Source organism: Myodes glareolus, chromosome 7, assembly GCF_982192425.1.
Source record: "Myodes glareolus chromosome 7, mMyoGla1.1, whole genome shotgun sequence".
In the NCBI taxonomy this organism is placed as follows: domain Eukaryota; kingdom Metazoa; phylum Chordata; class Mammalia; order Rodentia; family Cricetidae; genus Myodes; species Myodes glareolus.
In genome coordinates this window covers 100,140,660-100,153,955 of record NC_142032.1, presented here as the reverse complement: position 1 = coordinate 100,153,955, position 13,296 = coordinate 100,140,660, and the positions used below count along the sequence as shown (strand labels likewise).

Sequence of the window (13,296 nt, the reverse complement as noted above, 5' to 3'; positions counted from 1 at the left end):
TCTTCGTTTTCCTCTTGCTCACGTCTTTCCCTTCTGAAAGTGTGCTCACTTTCTTCTGAGTTCTTTCCATCACTGCTGTGACCTGAAAAGAGACTCCACTCTGGTGAGTTAACAACTGCAGTGACATAGTGAGGAAGGATCCCACACAACATGGCTTCTAGTTCTCTCAGTGTCTGAGAGACTCTGCTCTTAAGACCTGTCTGTGGGAGAAGAGACCTTTCTGAGACCAGTGATTCTCTCTAAAAAATTTTAAAGTCACATTTATTTATTTGTGGTGTATGTACATATACATGTACGTTTGCCTGTGTTTGCACACATGCAAATGTGCTCACACACATACACATACACACATGTATATATATGCATTTGTGCCATGGTGCACATTTGGAGGTCAAAAGACAACTTGTGAGAGTAAGTCTCTTCCATCATTGTGTGGGTTCTAGGGATTTAAGGCAGATCAATAGACTTGGCAGCGAGAGCAGTTACCTGCTGAGCCATCTCCCTGGCCCCACACCAATTTACTCTATGATAAGGCACTGGGCACTTAATAGGAAGCTACTGATTTCAAGTTAGAACAGCTACTGTACTCAGAAAAACTTCCAATATTTCAGCAGAGATCTTTTGGTGAGAGAATTGAGTTTACAATACGTTCTGACTAAACCAAGATCCCTTGGTACTGATGCTTTGACCGTTCACAGTCTCAGTGATGAGTTGTGGTTTCTCTCCCTCTTTGATGTATTCCCCTTCTCTCTTCCTTGTGACTGGGGTGGAAGAAACAGCAAATCTATGCTCTGATAGGCTGCACTTAAATTTCCTAAATTACTGAGTTGTTTTGACTTTGTGGGGCTTCCAGAGTTTACTTGTTTATCAGTTAAAGGAGATCACGTGGCCATCAATTAAGGGAGAACATTCTGGAGTGTCTGCTGTTGCACATTATTCAAAAAAGTTCTGTGCTCTTCGCAGTTTATTCTGCACTAGGCTGGGGACTGGGACTTAGAAAACTCATTCACATGGCCTGTGTCTGTCAATGGCTACCTGCATTTCTTCAGGTGGTCTCAATGTGGTCACCTCAATGCTCAAGGCAAGTGCCAATGACAAACTGTGAAAGGGTAGCTCACTTACGTGAAGCACTGACTGGGGACCTAGAAGACACGTCAGAAGGCCTAGGAGGCCCTAGGTTTCCTTTACCTGGGTAGAAAACTACAGATCCTCACCAGGTCTTAGTGTAGACCTGTTATGAATTTCTGCCAAGTCACTTCCCTGCCCTTTGAATGGCTTTGAAACTTGACTCTGCCTAATTGCTTAGGTCTTGGATAAGTGCCAGCTTTCTCTGACATTTGCCCTTGTATGACTCAGAGACTGTAGATGCTTGACAATGAGGGACTTCCTGGTATGGATGGCCCGATTATCATTCACTTCTACCTGAAAGAGAAACTGTCTAAAACAGATCACAGAAACTGAGTTAGAATTCACAGGGCATTTTCCTAAGTATGCACTCTGTTTAGTGCAAAGCTAATTTCTCACAGGTAGACCAGCAGACCAGAAAGGAAAACTCTGAGGCAGAACTCCTCTGTCATTCTTTACTTTTGCCCTAGGAGATGAGGCTCAGCAGACACTTTGCCTGGATAAACTCCTCTGTCGGATTTTTGATTATGGAGAATTCCACCCCACCGGCAGTGGAAGTGATAACCATGGAGAGGTGAGATCACTTAAGATTTGCAATAGGCCCTCAGGTCCTAAATTTTAAGACTTTTCCAAAAGCATCCTTTGCGTTCATGACTGTCTCCTATAGTTAATAGTGCTCCTCTCTTCCCGTGTGTCTTCTGAAAGATGCACACTCTTGTATTTGCATCCTGAAAACCAATAAACTAAATCCAACCACATTTCGGTCACTGAAGTGGAAGCTCCCACAGCACCCAGCATGAGAACCTGCTCTTTCATTCAATCTTTTTTAAAATTTATTTAAAAAACTATCTTTTCTAGCTCCATCCATTTTCCTGCAAAATTCAAAACATTATTTTGAGTGAGGTAACCCAGACCCAGAAAGACAGTTATCACATGTATTCACTCATAGGTGGTTTTTAAACATAAAGCAAAGAAAGACAGCCTACAAATCACAATCCCAGAGAACTTAAACAACAATGAGGACACTAAGAAAGACTTACATAGATCTAATCTTCATGGGAAGTAGAAAAAGACAAGATCTCCTGAGTAAATTGGGAGCATGGAGACTTTCAGGGAGGGTTGAAGGGGAGAGGGGAGAGGCAAGGAGGGGAGCAGAGAAAAATGTAGAGCTCAATAAAAATCAATAAAAAACTATCTTTTCTCATTTTACATGACAAATCCATGTCTCACTCCCTTTCCTCCTCCTGCTGCCTCCACCTTGGGCTGTCAGCTCCCATCCCACACCCCATCCACTCCTCAGAGAGAAGGTAAGGCACTCCATGGGGAGTCAATAAAGTGTAGCACATTACTTTGAGGCAGGACCAAGGCCTTCTCCCCTATACTAGGCTGAGCAAGGTATTCCTCCAGAGAGAATGGGTTCCAAAAAGCCAGAAGAAGCAGTAGGAATAAATCCTAATCTCTCTGCCTGTGGCCCCACAGTCTGCCCCAGCCATACAACTGTCATCTCCATTCAGAGGACCTAGCTTGTCCTATGCTGGTTCCCTCGCTCTCAGGCCATGCAAACTGTTTCCCATCATGGCCTCATTGCTTGTATTCTCACTTCTGCCTCTCTTTGAATAGACTTTGGGTGCTCAGTCCAGTGCTCCGCTGTGTTTCTCTGCATCTGCTTTCTTCAGTTACGGTCATCCGTTCTTCTATCACGAGCTTCCTCCTTGAGCACGCGAACCCATCAGTGTGTTTTACAGATGTCTTGTGTGAAGCACAGGATCCACCCTGTAGAAGACAGTTGTCTTCTTTCTTCACAGCGCATCTCCATCAGTACAGCATTAAAAAAGAAACTTAAGATTTATTGTAAATTCTGTGTGTGTTAGTGTGTGTGTGTGTGCGCGCGCGCGTGTGCGCGTGTGTTAAGTGCTATGTAGACACGAGTGCAGGTGCCCTGAAACTGGAAATACAGGTTATTGTGCTCTGTGATACAAGGGAGTGAGCACAGAATTTTCAGTACTGCTCTGGAGAGTGGTACTCCTTTGTCACCTCCGAGCCATTTCTCCACTCCCAGTATCATATTTTTAATGCATGTATTTTTATTTTTTCCCTTTTTTCTCATTCCATTCTATTTTCCCCCATCAGATGTGCATTTCCTCCTTTTGAATTGGCCCATTTTAAGGACTTTAATTTAATTAGAAGCAATTTCTGACTCACATAGTGACCTTTTTATAATGTTTACTAATTGATATGTATACATTCCAAATGAAGTGAAGCCATTGGCAAATAGAATGGGCAATGGGTACTTAGTCTACAGGCATTTCTTCATCTTGGAAATAGGAAGTGCTTCCTTGAGGAATGCTTATCTGGCTCCAGCATTCTGCACTGGAGTGGGACTGCTCCCTTTCATAAATGATTCTGAAAGAATCTCTCTCCTCAGGCAGCAGGTCCCACAGAGGCCATGAACAACCTAAGCTGTTTCAACCCACCTTCCTTCATCCTTGTTGGGATACCCGGGTTGGAAAAGTTCCACATCTGGATCGGGATTCCCTTCTGTGTCATCTATGCTGTGGCCATTGTAGGCAACTGCATCCTCCTCTACCTGATTGCCGTGGAGCAGAGCCTCCATGAGCCCATGTTTATACTCCTGTCCATGCTGGCCAGCACAGACCTCATCTTGTCCACTGCCACAGTACCCAAACTGCTGGGGAACCTCTGGTTTGGCTCCCAAGAGATTACCTTCTCTGCTTGTCTCACTCAGATGTTTTTTCTGCACTTCAGCTTTGTAATAGACTCGGCTATCCTGTTAGCCATGGCATTTGATCGCTACGTGGCTATCTGCTTGCCCTTGAGGTACAACACCATCCTGACTCGTCAGGTCATTGTCAAGATCATGGTGAGCATCATTGTGAGGAGCTTCGTAGTCATTTTTCCAGTTGTTTTCCTGCTGAAGCGGTTGCCATTTTGCAAGACACGTGTTATCCCTCACACATATTGTGAGCATATAGGCATTGCCAGGCTTTCCACTGCAGACATCTCTATCAACATCTGGTACGGGTTTTCTGTTCCCCTCATGATTGTCGTCTCCGATGTCATCCTGATAGCTGTATCCTACATCTTCATCCTCAGGGCAGTTTTCCTGCTCTCCTCCCAGGGTGCCCGCCAAAAGGCCCTGAGCACATGCGGGTCCCATGTCTGTGTCATCCTCATGTTCTACACACCGGCCTTCTTCTCCATCCTTGCTCACCGTTTTGGACACAGTGTCCCTAGAAATGTTCTCATCTTATTTGCTAATCTCTATGTGTCCATCCCTCCTGCTCTAAATCCAGTTGTTTATGGAGTGAAGACCAAGAAGATCAAAGACAAATTCCTTCTCCTTTCTTTAGGGAAGGCATAATGAGTGGGCTCTGAAAACTAAAGATGGCAACATTGGTCTGGTGAAAATTTTATCTCCTATTTATTTGAAATGTGATTGATCATTCTATCCATGTACAAAGAACAGGTGAAGAGGAGAGGAAAGAGACCTACCAGCTCTGTGGAAAAATCAAGGCCTCTTTTGCTTTAACTCATACACTTTGGTGGATGGAGTTGATGATCTCTGAGTTAACTGAGCCACATCACAACTGAGGTTTGCATTTATTACTGATAGATAATTTAAGGACTTGCATTTCCTATCACCCTTGAGTTTCACAGCTTCTGAACGAGGGCAGTATACTGTGCTTTTCCTTGTCAATTACTTAACAATTTTAATCCTTTCTGGTCTAATAAATAAAATTTTTGCTTACATTGTTCTTCATGGTTTTTTTTTACTTATTTAAAAAATGAATAAAAGATAGGCATCTCACTTTAATTCCATTTTCCCTGCCCTTATTATATTAAGTAGAGTTGTTCCTCTTTCATTTCTAATTTTATTAATTGCTTGTTTGAAGAAAAATCAATTTTTGTGACTTATTGTGCTTTTTAGTAGTACTATATTTAATTAAAATAATTTGAATGAGTAATGGCAGTTAGTTTAGTATAGAGATGAGACTAAAGGGTTATATAGATTGTAGTGTATATTAATAGACATAGTATGTATAATAGGGTTTCTATAATTCTGAACTCTGAACAATATATAAAATAATCTTGTAAATTCACATACACACAGATTATTAACCCCTCGAAATTAATTTCTTTAAATTTGATTTAGAGAATGAGAACCAGATTTTATGTAAGTACTCCTTTTTTAAGCAATCAGAACTCCAGACCCTCCCTTTATATAACGTGCATCTCCTGTGGTTTCCTTTATAAATGGCACTACCAAGAGCAAGGATGTTAAAGGAGAAACTGCTTGCATGTATTCTGTTCCTGTATGTTGCCATGTAGCAAAAATAACCCAGCATTTGAATTGAACATTTGAGTTTTAATTGCTTATAAGTCATTCCAATGGAGGTGTTATTGTGCATGTGTGTGTGTGTGTGTGTGTGTGTGTGTGTGTGTGTGTGTGGTGTTACATTTTCACCCTTGTTCTGGCATCAAGCTCGACTTTGCTCCAACCTATTATCTGTCTCTCCCAAGTATTTCAGTCTTTCTGGAAGACGCTGCTACCTTCTCCCATAATTGGCTCCATCCACAAAGAGCAGAGCAAGCATTTTACAACTCACAGTGTGTGTCACATGTGACAGCTCACAGTGTGTGTCACATGTGACAACTCACAGTGTGTGTCACATGTTACAACTTAAAATGTGTGTCACATGTTACAACTCACAGTGTGTTTCACATGTGACAACTCACAGTGTGTGTCACATGTGCCAACTCATAGTGTGTGTCACATTTTACAACTCACAGTGTGTGTCACATGTTACAACTCACAGTGTGTGTCACTTTTCACTCTGCTGAACTCTATGGTTCCACATCCTAGGATCATACACACACATTCTTCCTCAATTCCTAGGATCACACACACATGTTCTTCCTCATGTCCTAGGATCACACACACATTTTCTTCCTCATGTCCTAGGATCACACACACATGTTCTTCCTCGTGTCCTATGATCACACACACGTTCTTCCTCATGTCCTAGGATCACACACACGTTCTTCCTCATGTACTAGGATTACACACACACGTTCTTCCTCATGTCCTAGGATCACACACACGTTCTTCCTCATGTACTAGGATTACACACACACGTTCTTCCTCAATGACCTAGGATCACACACACATTCTTCCTCATGTCCTAGGATCACACACACACACACACGTTCTTCCTCATGTTATTCATGTGTTAGGATCACACACACGTTCTTCCTCATGTACTAGGATACACACACACACATTCTTCCACATGTACTAGGATTACACACACACACACACACACACACGTTCTTCCTCATGTTCTAGGATCATACACATGTTCTTCCTCATGTTCTAACTCCAAGCCTTGTGTCTTACTTGCATGGATTCCTGTTTAATTTATCTTAAGTTCATCTGCACTTCCATGGCTCTTGGAGCAAGCCTCTCTAGATGTTCTGCTTCTGTGTTAGCACACTCTGTGGGCTGTTATTTTGTATGAAACAGGATTTAACATGGTGTTCTGTGTAGCATGGACACTGATCTCTGCTAATCATGCTTTGCACTTTGAATGAGTTTATTAAGCATATAACAGCCAAAGCAAAAAGTCAAATGATAGGTAGACACACAGATAACATAACATCGTCAAATCAAATGCTTAGAACCTCCAGTAGAAATTCACTGAGGAAGCCCTCCTGAACCAGTCAGCTAGAGTTTCAGATAGAGTGTTCTTTCAGCAAGGCTTCCAAAGAAAAAGACAAACAACAGCAGGAGGTAACATCACCAAATCTGGGGTTTACAAACATCCTGCAGAAACTGACTTGGGAAGTGGAGCCAATGGAATTTCTGCCTAAGCTTTTTCTTCAAGGATGAGCTTCCTCATGTTGATCCTGCTTTTCTTCCACCCCACAGACACTCATATCCAATGGGGTAAACAGCAGTGACCTCTTTTGGAAATATTTCCTGCTCTTCTCAAAGACACAGTTTTTAAAGTTTTAATATAGTATTTTTGTTGACTATTTGGAAACTTCACAAAATGTCCCTGATCACATTCTCTTTCTAGTCCTCCCAGGTCCACCCCTTACCTTTGTGACCGTGCTCAAAACAAAAGAAGAAGAAAAAAGAAGAGAAAGAAGTTACCAAGTTCAATTTATGTTGCTGATAAACTGGCTAGGGCATCATCAAACTCCCAGTGACCAGCCCCTTAAAGAAAATTGAGTCCTTCCTCAACCTTACTTCTTACTAGAAGCTATTAGCTGTGAAGAGCTACACTTCAGCATCCCTAACACAGTTTTTAAGAGTTCTTTTCAATGGTTTCCTGCTGTTTTCATGGGGCGGGGTGATGTAGGGTGAAGGAGAGAGGTGACACAGAAGCCTTCTGTGTCTCATTCTCAAGTGTGAGTCTGCAGTCCTCGACCACAGTAGAAGAATCTTCCTTGAAGGTTACCGTATTTTTCTCTTGGGGTGTTTGCTGTTGCCCTTTCTTCCTGTCAGAGAGTTAGAGGTGTCCTAGAGGACACTTTGAGGCAAATATGCTTATGAAGAAGTGGTGGGTGGGGCAAACCGCACTTTCAGATGCAGCTTCTCAGTGAGCTGAAACAGCATGCGACAATTTACCAATACAATGTGCATCTCACAGGTATGTATTGGGTGGAAGCTATGTATAAACCTGGTTTTATTTTTAAAAAATTGAGGATACATCCTAGGATCTGCAGGGGAAATAAAAATCACCCATAATAAGTTATGATGAACACCTCAAATCCCTTTGAATTCAATGATGCAGAGAGTCTGGAATGACATTAGACTTGGTGTGTATATACCATTTTTCTTCTTTTCTTCAATACCCTTTAGAAGCTCACAAGAGACTCGGAGGGTGGCTACTTTATTAGACCACTGTTTAAAAAATTGGGCCAGTGTGATGGTTCATCTGTTCTCTGATTGGTAGTTAACACCAAGCCTGAGTATCTGATTTCAATCCCTGGGAACCTCACGGTGGAAAGAGAGTTGTCCTCTGACCTCCGGATGTTCATGTGTGACACACTTCTTTTAACTGGAGTTGCCAACATTTTCTTCTTTTTCTAACCTACTTACATCCTCTATTATTTCATCCTTTGTATTTTATGTCCCAAACTCACCCGTCTTTTCTACATAATCATTTAAAAACATTCCTAGACTTTTAAAGTCTTTTTCTCTGGTTCTTGGAAATTGTTGAAAGTAACCCCATGAGGCAGGGTGACAGGATTATCAATTAGTTAAAATTGTAAGTCTCACCACGCTTGCCTTGTTTCAGGTCTTTAGACTCCCATCTTTTCTCCTTTCCTTTCTCTCCATATTGCTTCCTGGACACTGCTGCTTCAGATCCACTTGTTGTTTTTTGTTGTTGTTGTTTTGTTTTTTGTTTTCTCGGATATTCTGCTGCCCTCGGTCTCTTGCCCTGGATCACTCTATCTTTTGGGCATTCCCATGACGCCTGGCTTTTCACATTGAGGACTTGCTGCAGCTCCATTAAGACGACTGTGAGCGCATGGAGTTCTGAGACTCTGTGCTGCATTGAGGACAGGCTGTTTAATCGTACTTCTTCATACTCTTCACTCCATTGTCTTCAACGTGTCTGATGCGCAGTGAGCATTCAGCAAGTGTTTGCCCTATATGTCCACCCAAATGACCATTAGTTAAGGAGCAAATCATGAGCCATGTGTGCCTGGACTCAGTCTGTTAGGACCAAAAGTACACAACTGTGGAGATAGAACACCACAATCTTTGAAACCAGAAACAAACTTTATTCATAAAAAGAAACATTTAAAACATCACCACAGAGCACAAAATCTTACCAGCAGCTGGGACCACAGCCAGACTTGGGACCACAGCCAGAGTTTGGGCTTCTGAAGTTGTGGCAATCGGGGTGATATCTGAATTTCCCTTTTATAGTAAGAAGCAAGCATTAGGCATGGACAAAAGTCATTTTACAATCTTGAGGTAAAAGTTAGAGGCAATTTTTTTTTTGATTCTAATGATAATAATTGTTACTGCATATAATACTCAGAACTTCTCTTTATTTTTAATATTTGCGTAAGTGGGGTCTTTGCGACAGAGTATTGGTATGCAGTTCTGACTAGCCTTGAACTTTTTAAGTAGCTCAGACTAATCTTGAACTCACAAACTTCCTGTCTCAGGCTCCTCTGCTGGGATTACAGATATGTGCTACCATGTCTGACTCTAGAACATGTTCTCAAACATTCCTAAATTATTTTTGTCCTTTCACATCTGTGAAAACTGGTTACATTATGTTGTAATGAGGAAGTGGAGGGCTGCCTCCCATCCGGGTCCTGGCCGCCCAGCTAGCTTAACCCCCCAAACTAACCCCCCTGAAATTGTATTCATTTATACACTGTCTGGTCCATTAGCTCTAGCCTCTTATTGGCTAATATTAGTTTAGCCCATCTCCAGTAAAGTGTATTAACACTTGACTGTGGCTTACCGGCATGAGTCTAGCCAGCATCAGTCTCAGAGAGGAGAGCCATGGTGTTTGCCTCATGTCCCTTCTTCCCAGCATTCTGTTCTGTCTACTCTGCCCATCTAAGAACTGCCCTATCGAATGGCCAAGGCAGTCTCTTTATTAACCAATGAAAGCAATACATAGAAAGAAGACCCTCCTATAGCATTTCCCCTTTTTCTGTTTAAACAAAAGAAGGCTTTAACTTTAACATAGTAAAATTACATATAACAAAACAGTTACCAAGCAAGAATTATAGTTACAATATTTAGATCTATTTTATCTTTTATCATAACAATGGAAAACTATAACTATCTATCTATTCTTCAACTGTATCAAAGACTCCAGAAGGATATACTATTGCCTAAGTAAACAAGAAGCAAACAACTTCCAAACTCTAGAAATGACAGACATCTCGCTGCCTGTACAGTCACCCAAAGTTCCTCTCTACCATTGAGGCATCCATCTTTGGCCTTCAGGCCCATAGTATCCAGAAGACTTTTCCACGAAGCAGGAAATTTCAAAGACAGTTCAGTCACTTTCTTCTGTATCCTACAGAATGTCTTGCAAACTCTTTCATGAATCAGGAACCCCAAAACATCATCTCACCTTTAGGCAAGTTCAGCAGTCCTCTCTCTGTGGGTTCTTTGTGTCCAGTTTATGTAACAGTCCAGGCAAGAGCAGTTTCTTGCCCAAATGGCTATCAATCTCAATAAAGAACCTCTTCGATGCCCATCTTCCCCAGGAAGTAGATTGGTGCTCCCAGAAGCAGATGTCTCTCATTGTCATGAAAAGCCCTAATTTTTAAAACATTAAATTCCATATTCTGTAGTCTTTGAAAGATATGAAGAATGCCTATCTGAACTATATCTATGCACATCTAGAAAGTCTAACTAACATGACTACAAACTTGACTATTATAGAGGACTATCTATTAACCTATATTTCTTAATTATACATTACATTTTTAAATGAACTACACAATCACAATACCTTAATCAAGATCAGAAATACATATAACAAAATTGACCTTAAATTTATATCAACAAAGCAAAATTTATACCAATGTAAATTATTCATATATATCATATCCCCCTTTAAATGTAAAAGAACATTTATAAACATCATTTGGGAATATGGGCACAGTTTTTTTCTCTCCAAACTGCTTTGTGCTGTATGGGGGCACTGTTAATCAGGTTCGTAGTGTATCCTGGGTGATAGGTACATCTCAGTCACCAGTTGAGTGAAGTAATTTTTTGAGGGTGTTTATGGCAACCTTTCAGGAGGGCATGGCCTATCATACCATATTGGGATAGAAGCAATCCATAGGGTCTCATCCTCTGTGAAAACAAAAGAAAAACCTCTTTTCCAAAGCATCATATCCTTAGACTCAAATTCTGAAGTCAAGATAGCTTTATAATATACATATTGGATTAGTGTAGCAGACCACACAATGAAATGTCTCTTTGTATTTAGCTCTTTTGCAGTCAAAAAATTCAAAGAAAATACATTACACAGAATCCAGGCTCTCTGTGAATTTTCCATTTTTGTGTGGCTTATTTTTCTTTATTTTATTCAATCTATAACTATGTGTACTCTGTCTCTTTAAAGACTTCACCCTTTTTTTTTAAAGCATTAACTTTACTTTATGACTTTGTAATACTCCTTTTCTTCTCTCTCCCAAGCCTATGTATGTCCATCTAACATTATGTCCCATTTAGAGGTCTTTTATGTCTGAATCTGTCCTATTGCATTGCCTGTAATTGTTTACTGTCCAGGAACATTTTTGCTTTGTACTTTTAAATCGCTAAGTGCTTAAGAATCTAAGGTGTGACATTCCTAGGTCAAAAACAGGTACTGTGGGCTTGCACCACCCAGTCCAACATGGCAGAGCCGCTCATGCCTCTGAGCTTTGCACATTGTACCACTAGCGTGGCGGAGCTGCTTGTGCCTCTGAGCCACAGCATGCAATGTCCCCCTTTTAGGCACACAGCAAGTCTAGTTGCCATCAAACAAACAGTAGCACTTTACTTCAAATGCTCCGTTCAAAAGCTCTGTCTCCCACAGGAGCCAGACAGAGATGGCGTTGTGGCACAGCTTGGAAACTGGTATTTGAAAACCGCCACTTTCTAGTAGACCTGATCCCGCTGCCTACCCAGGCAGGAAGAGCTGAGCAATGAGCACGGTCTCAGCTACTTTATTCCCGACCCTGAGTGGGACCACAAATGCTCCATAGCTGGGAGTTTGCACTGGCGGCAGGTCCCAGGAAGCTTCGTTTTAAAATGGTGTGGTTTTTTTTTCCTTTGTAAGGCTGCTAAGTCAGGAAATTCTCTCTGAGGTATGCCACCCACAAACAACACAAAGCTGTTTTGAACTCTCTCTCTCTCTCCTTTTTCAGCCCTCTCAGGTTTGACATGGAGTTAGTAGACCATGTTGGGCAGCCACTCTGTTGTAAAGAGGCATGGGCTGCTTTTTGCCACCTGGCTCTTGTTACCAGGCTAGCTTAAACCCCCGAAATAATCACACGGAAATTGTATTCATTTTAACACTGCCTGGCCCATTAGCTCTAACCTCTTATTGGGTAACTGTCACATATTAGTTTAACCCATCTCCATTAATGTGTATTGCCACTTGACTGTGGCTTACTGGCATGAGTCTAACCAGCATCTGTCTTGGAGAGGAGAACCATGGCGTCTGCCACACTTCTCTTCTTACCAGCATTCTATTCTGTCTACTCTGCCCATCTAAGGGCTGCCTATCAAAAGGTCAAGGCAGTCTCTTTATTAACCAATGACAGCAACACATAGAAAGAAGACCCACCTACACCAACATTGCCTTGAGGCACGCGGAAGGGTATAACTGAACTCAGGGACTGAGTATCTATGGCTTTTGAAACTGAATTTTATCTGTACTAGAGGTTTACTACACAGACATTGATTAATGGCCTTTAATATAACTTACATGCTCAACCAAAGTTAGTGTTGGTTCACCACAGAGGGAGGACAAGAGGACTACCAAGGGAGGGTGCTGAAGTCTGGAAATGCCTGCAAAGATAGGAGCTGAAACAGAAATGTCCCCAGAATTTTGTTATCCAAGTTTCCAAGAGGATTTGTTTCAGTTCAAAAGTACTTAATGGCTACTCATGATAAAGTTGTTTACATCCACAGCCCCAGAAGACTTTTAAGGAATTCTGTACTGGGTCAGAGGGCCTACTAGTCCTTATACTCCTTGAAACTTCTGATGCTCAGACATGATAGCCCAAAGTGCAGTTCTTTGGTATGAACCTACTTTGAACTACAAAGAATGAGTAAAGCTTCAGGAAGTGAAATGCTCCTTCTGCCTTCCTCCCTTTCTTATCCCCTGTCCCTGCTTGTATCCGAGAAGTGTGCTGTGGCGATAGAATTCTCCTTCCAAACACATCATGGGAACCAGAGTTAGATTTCAGAGCAAGTCATGAAACTTGAAGAAAGCTTATCGGAAAAGTCACATTCTAGAAGTGTGGTATCTGCTAGAATCTGTACCAAGCAAGTTTCGTTAAGACACCTAATTTAGTAGCAGAGTAACTTGGGAGGTTGGTAGCTAATTCCCCCAGGCTTTACGACTCTCTGTTCTTACTTATTTATGATCCCTGGAGAAGACA

General features: G+C 41.6%; 1 protein-coding gene across 1 annotated transcript; it reads left to right on the top strand.

Annotated features, from left to right (window-relative positions):
• Positions 1–3,571: 3,571 nt before the first annotated feature.
• Positions 3,572–4,507, top strand: LOC148121549 (olfactory receptor 52H1-like). Its single transcript, XM_087908713.1, has one exon. The coding sequence runs from the start codon at positions 3,572–3,574 to the stop codon at positions 4,505–4,507; it is 936 nt and encodes a 311-aa protein (XP_087764839.1).
• Positions 4,508–13,296: the final 8,789 nt, after the last annotated feature.

What these genes read in the sequence shown, in the direction of transcription:
- LOC148121549 (XM_087908713.1), top strand. Translation starts at nt 3,572, where the DNA reads ATGAACAACCTAAGCTGTTTCAACCCACCTTCCTTCATCCTTGTTGGG.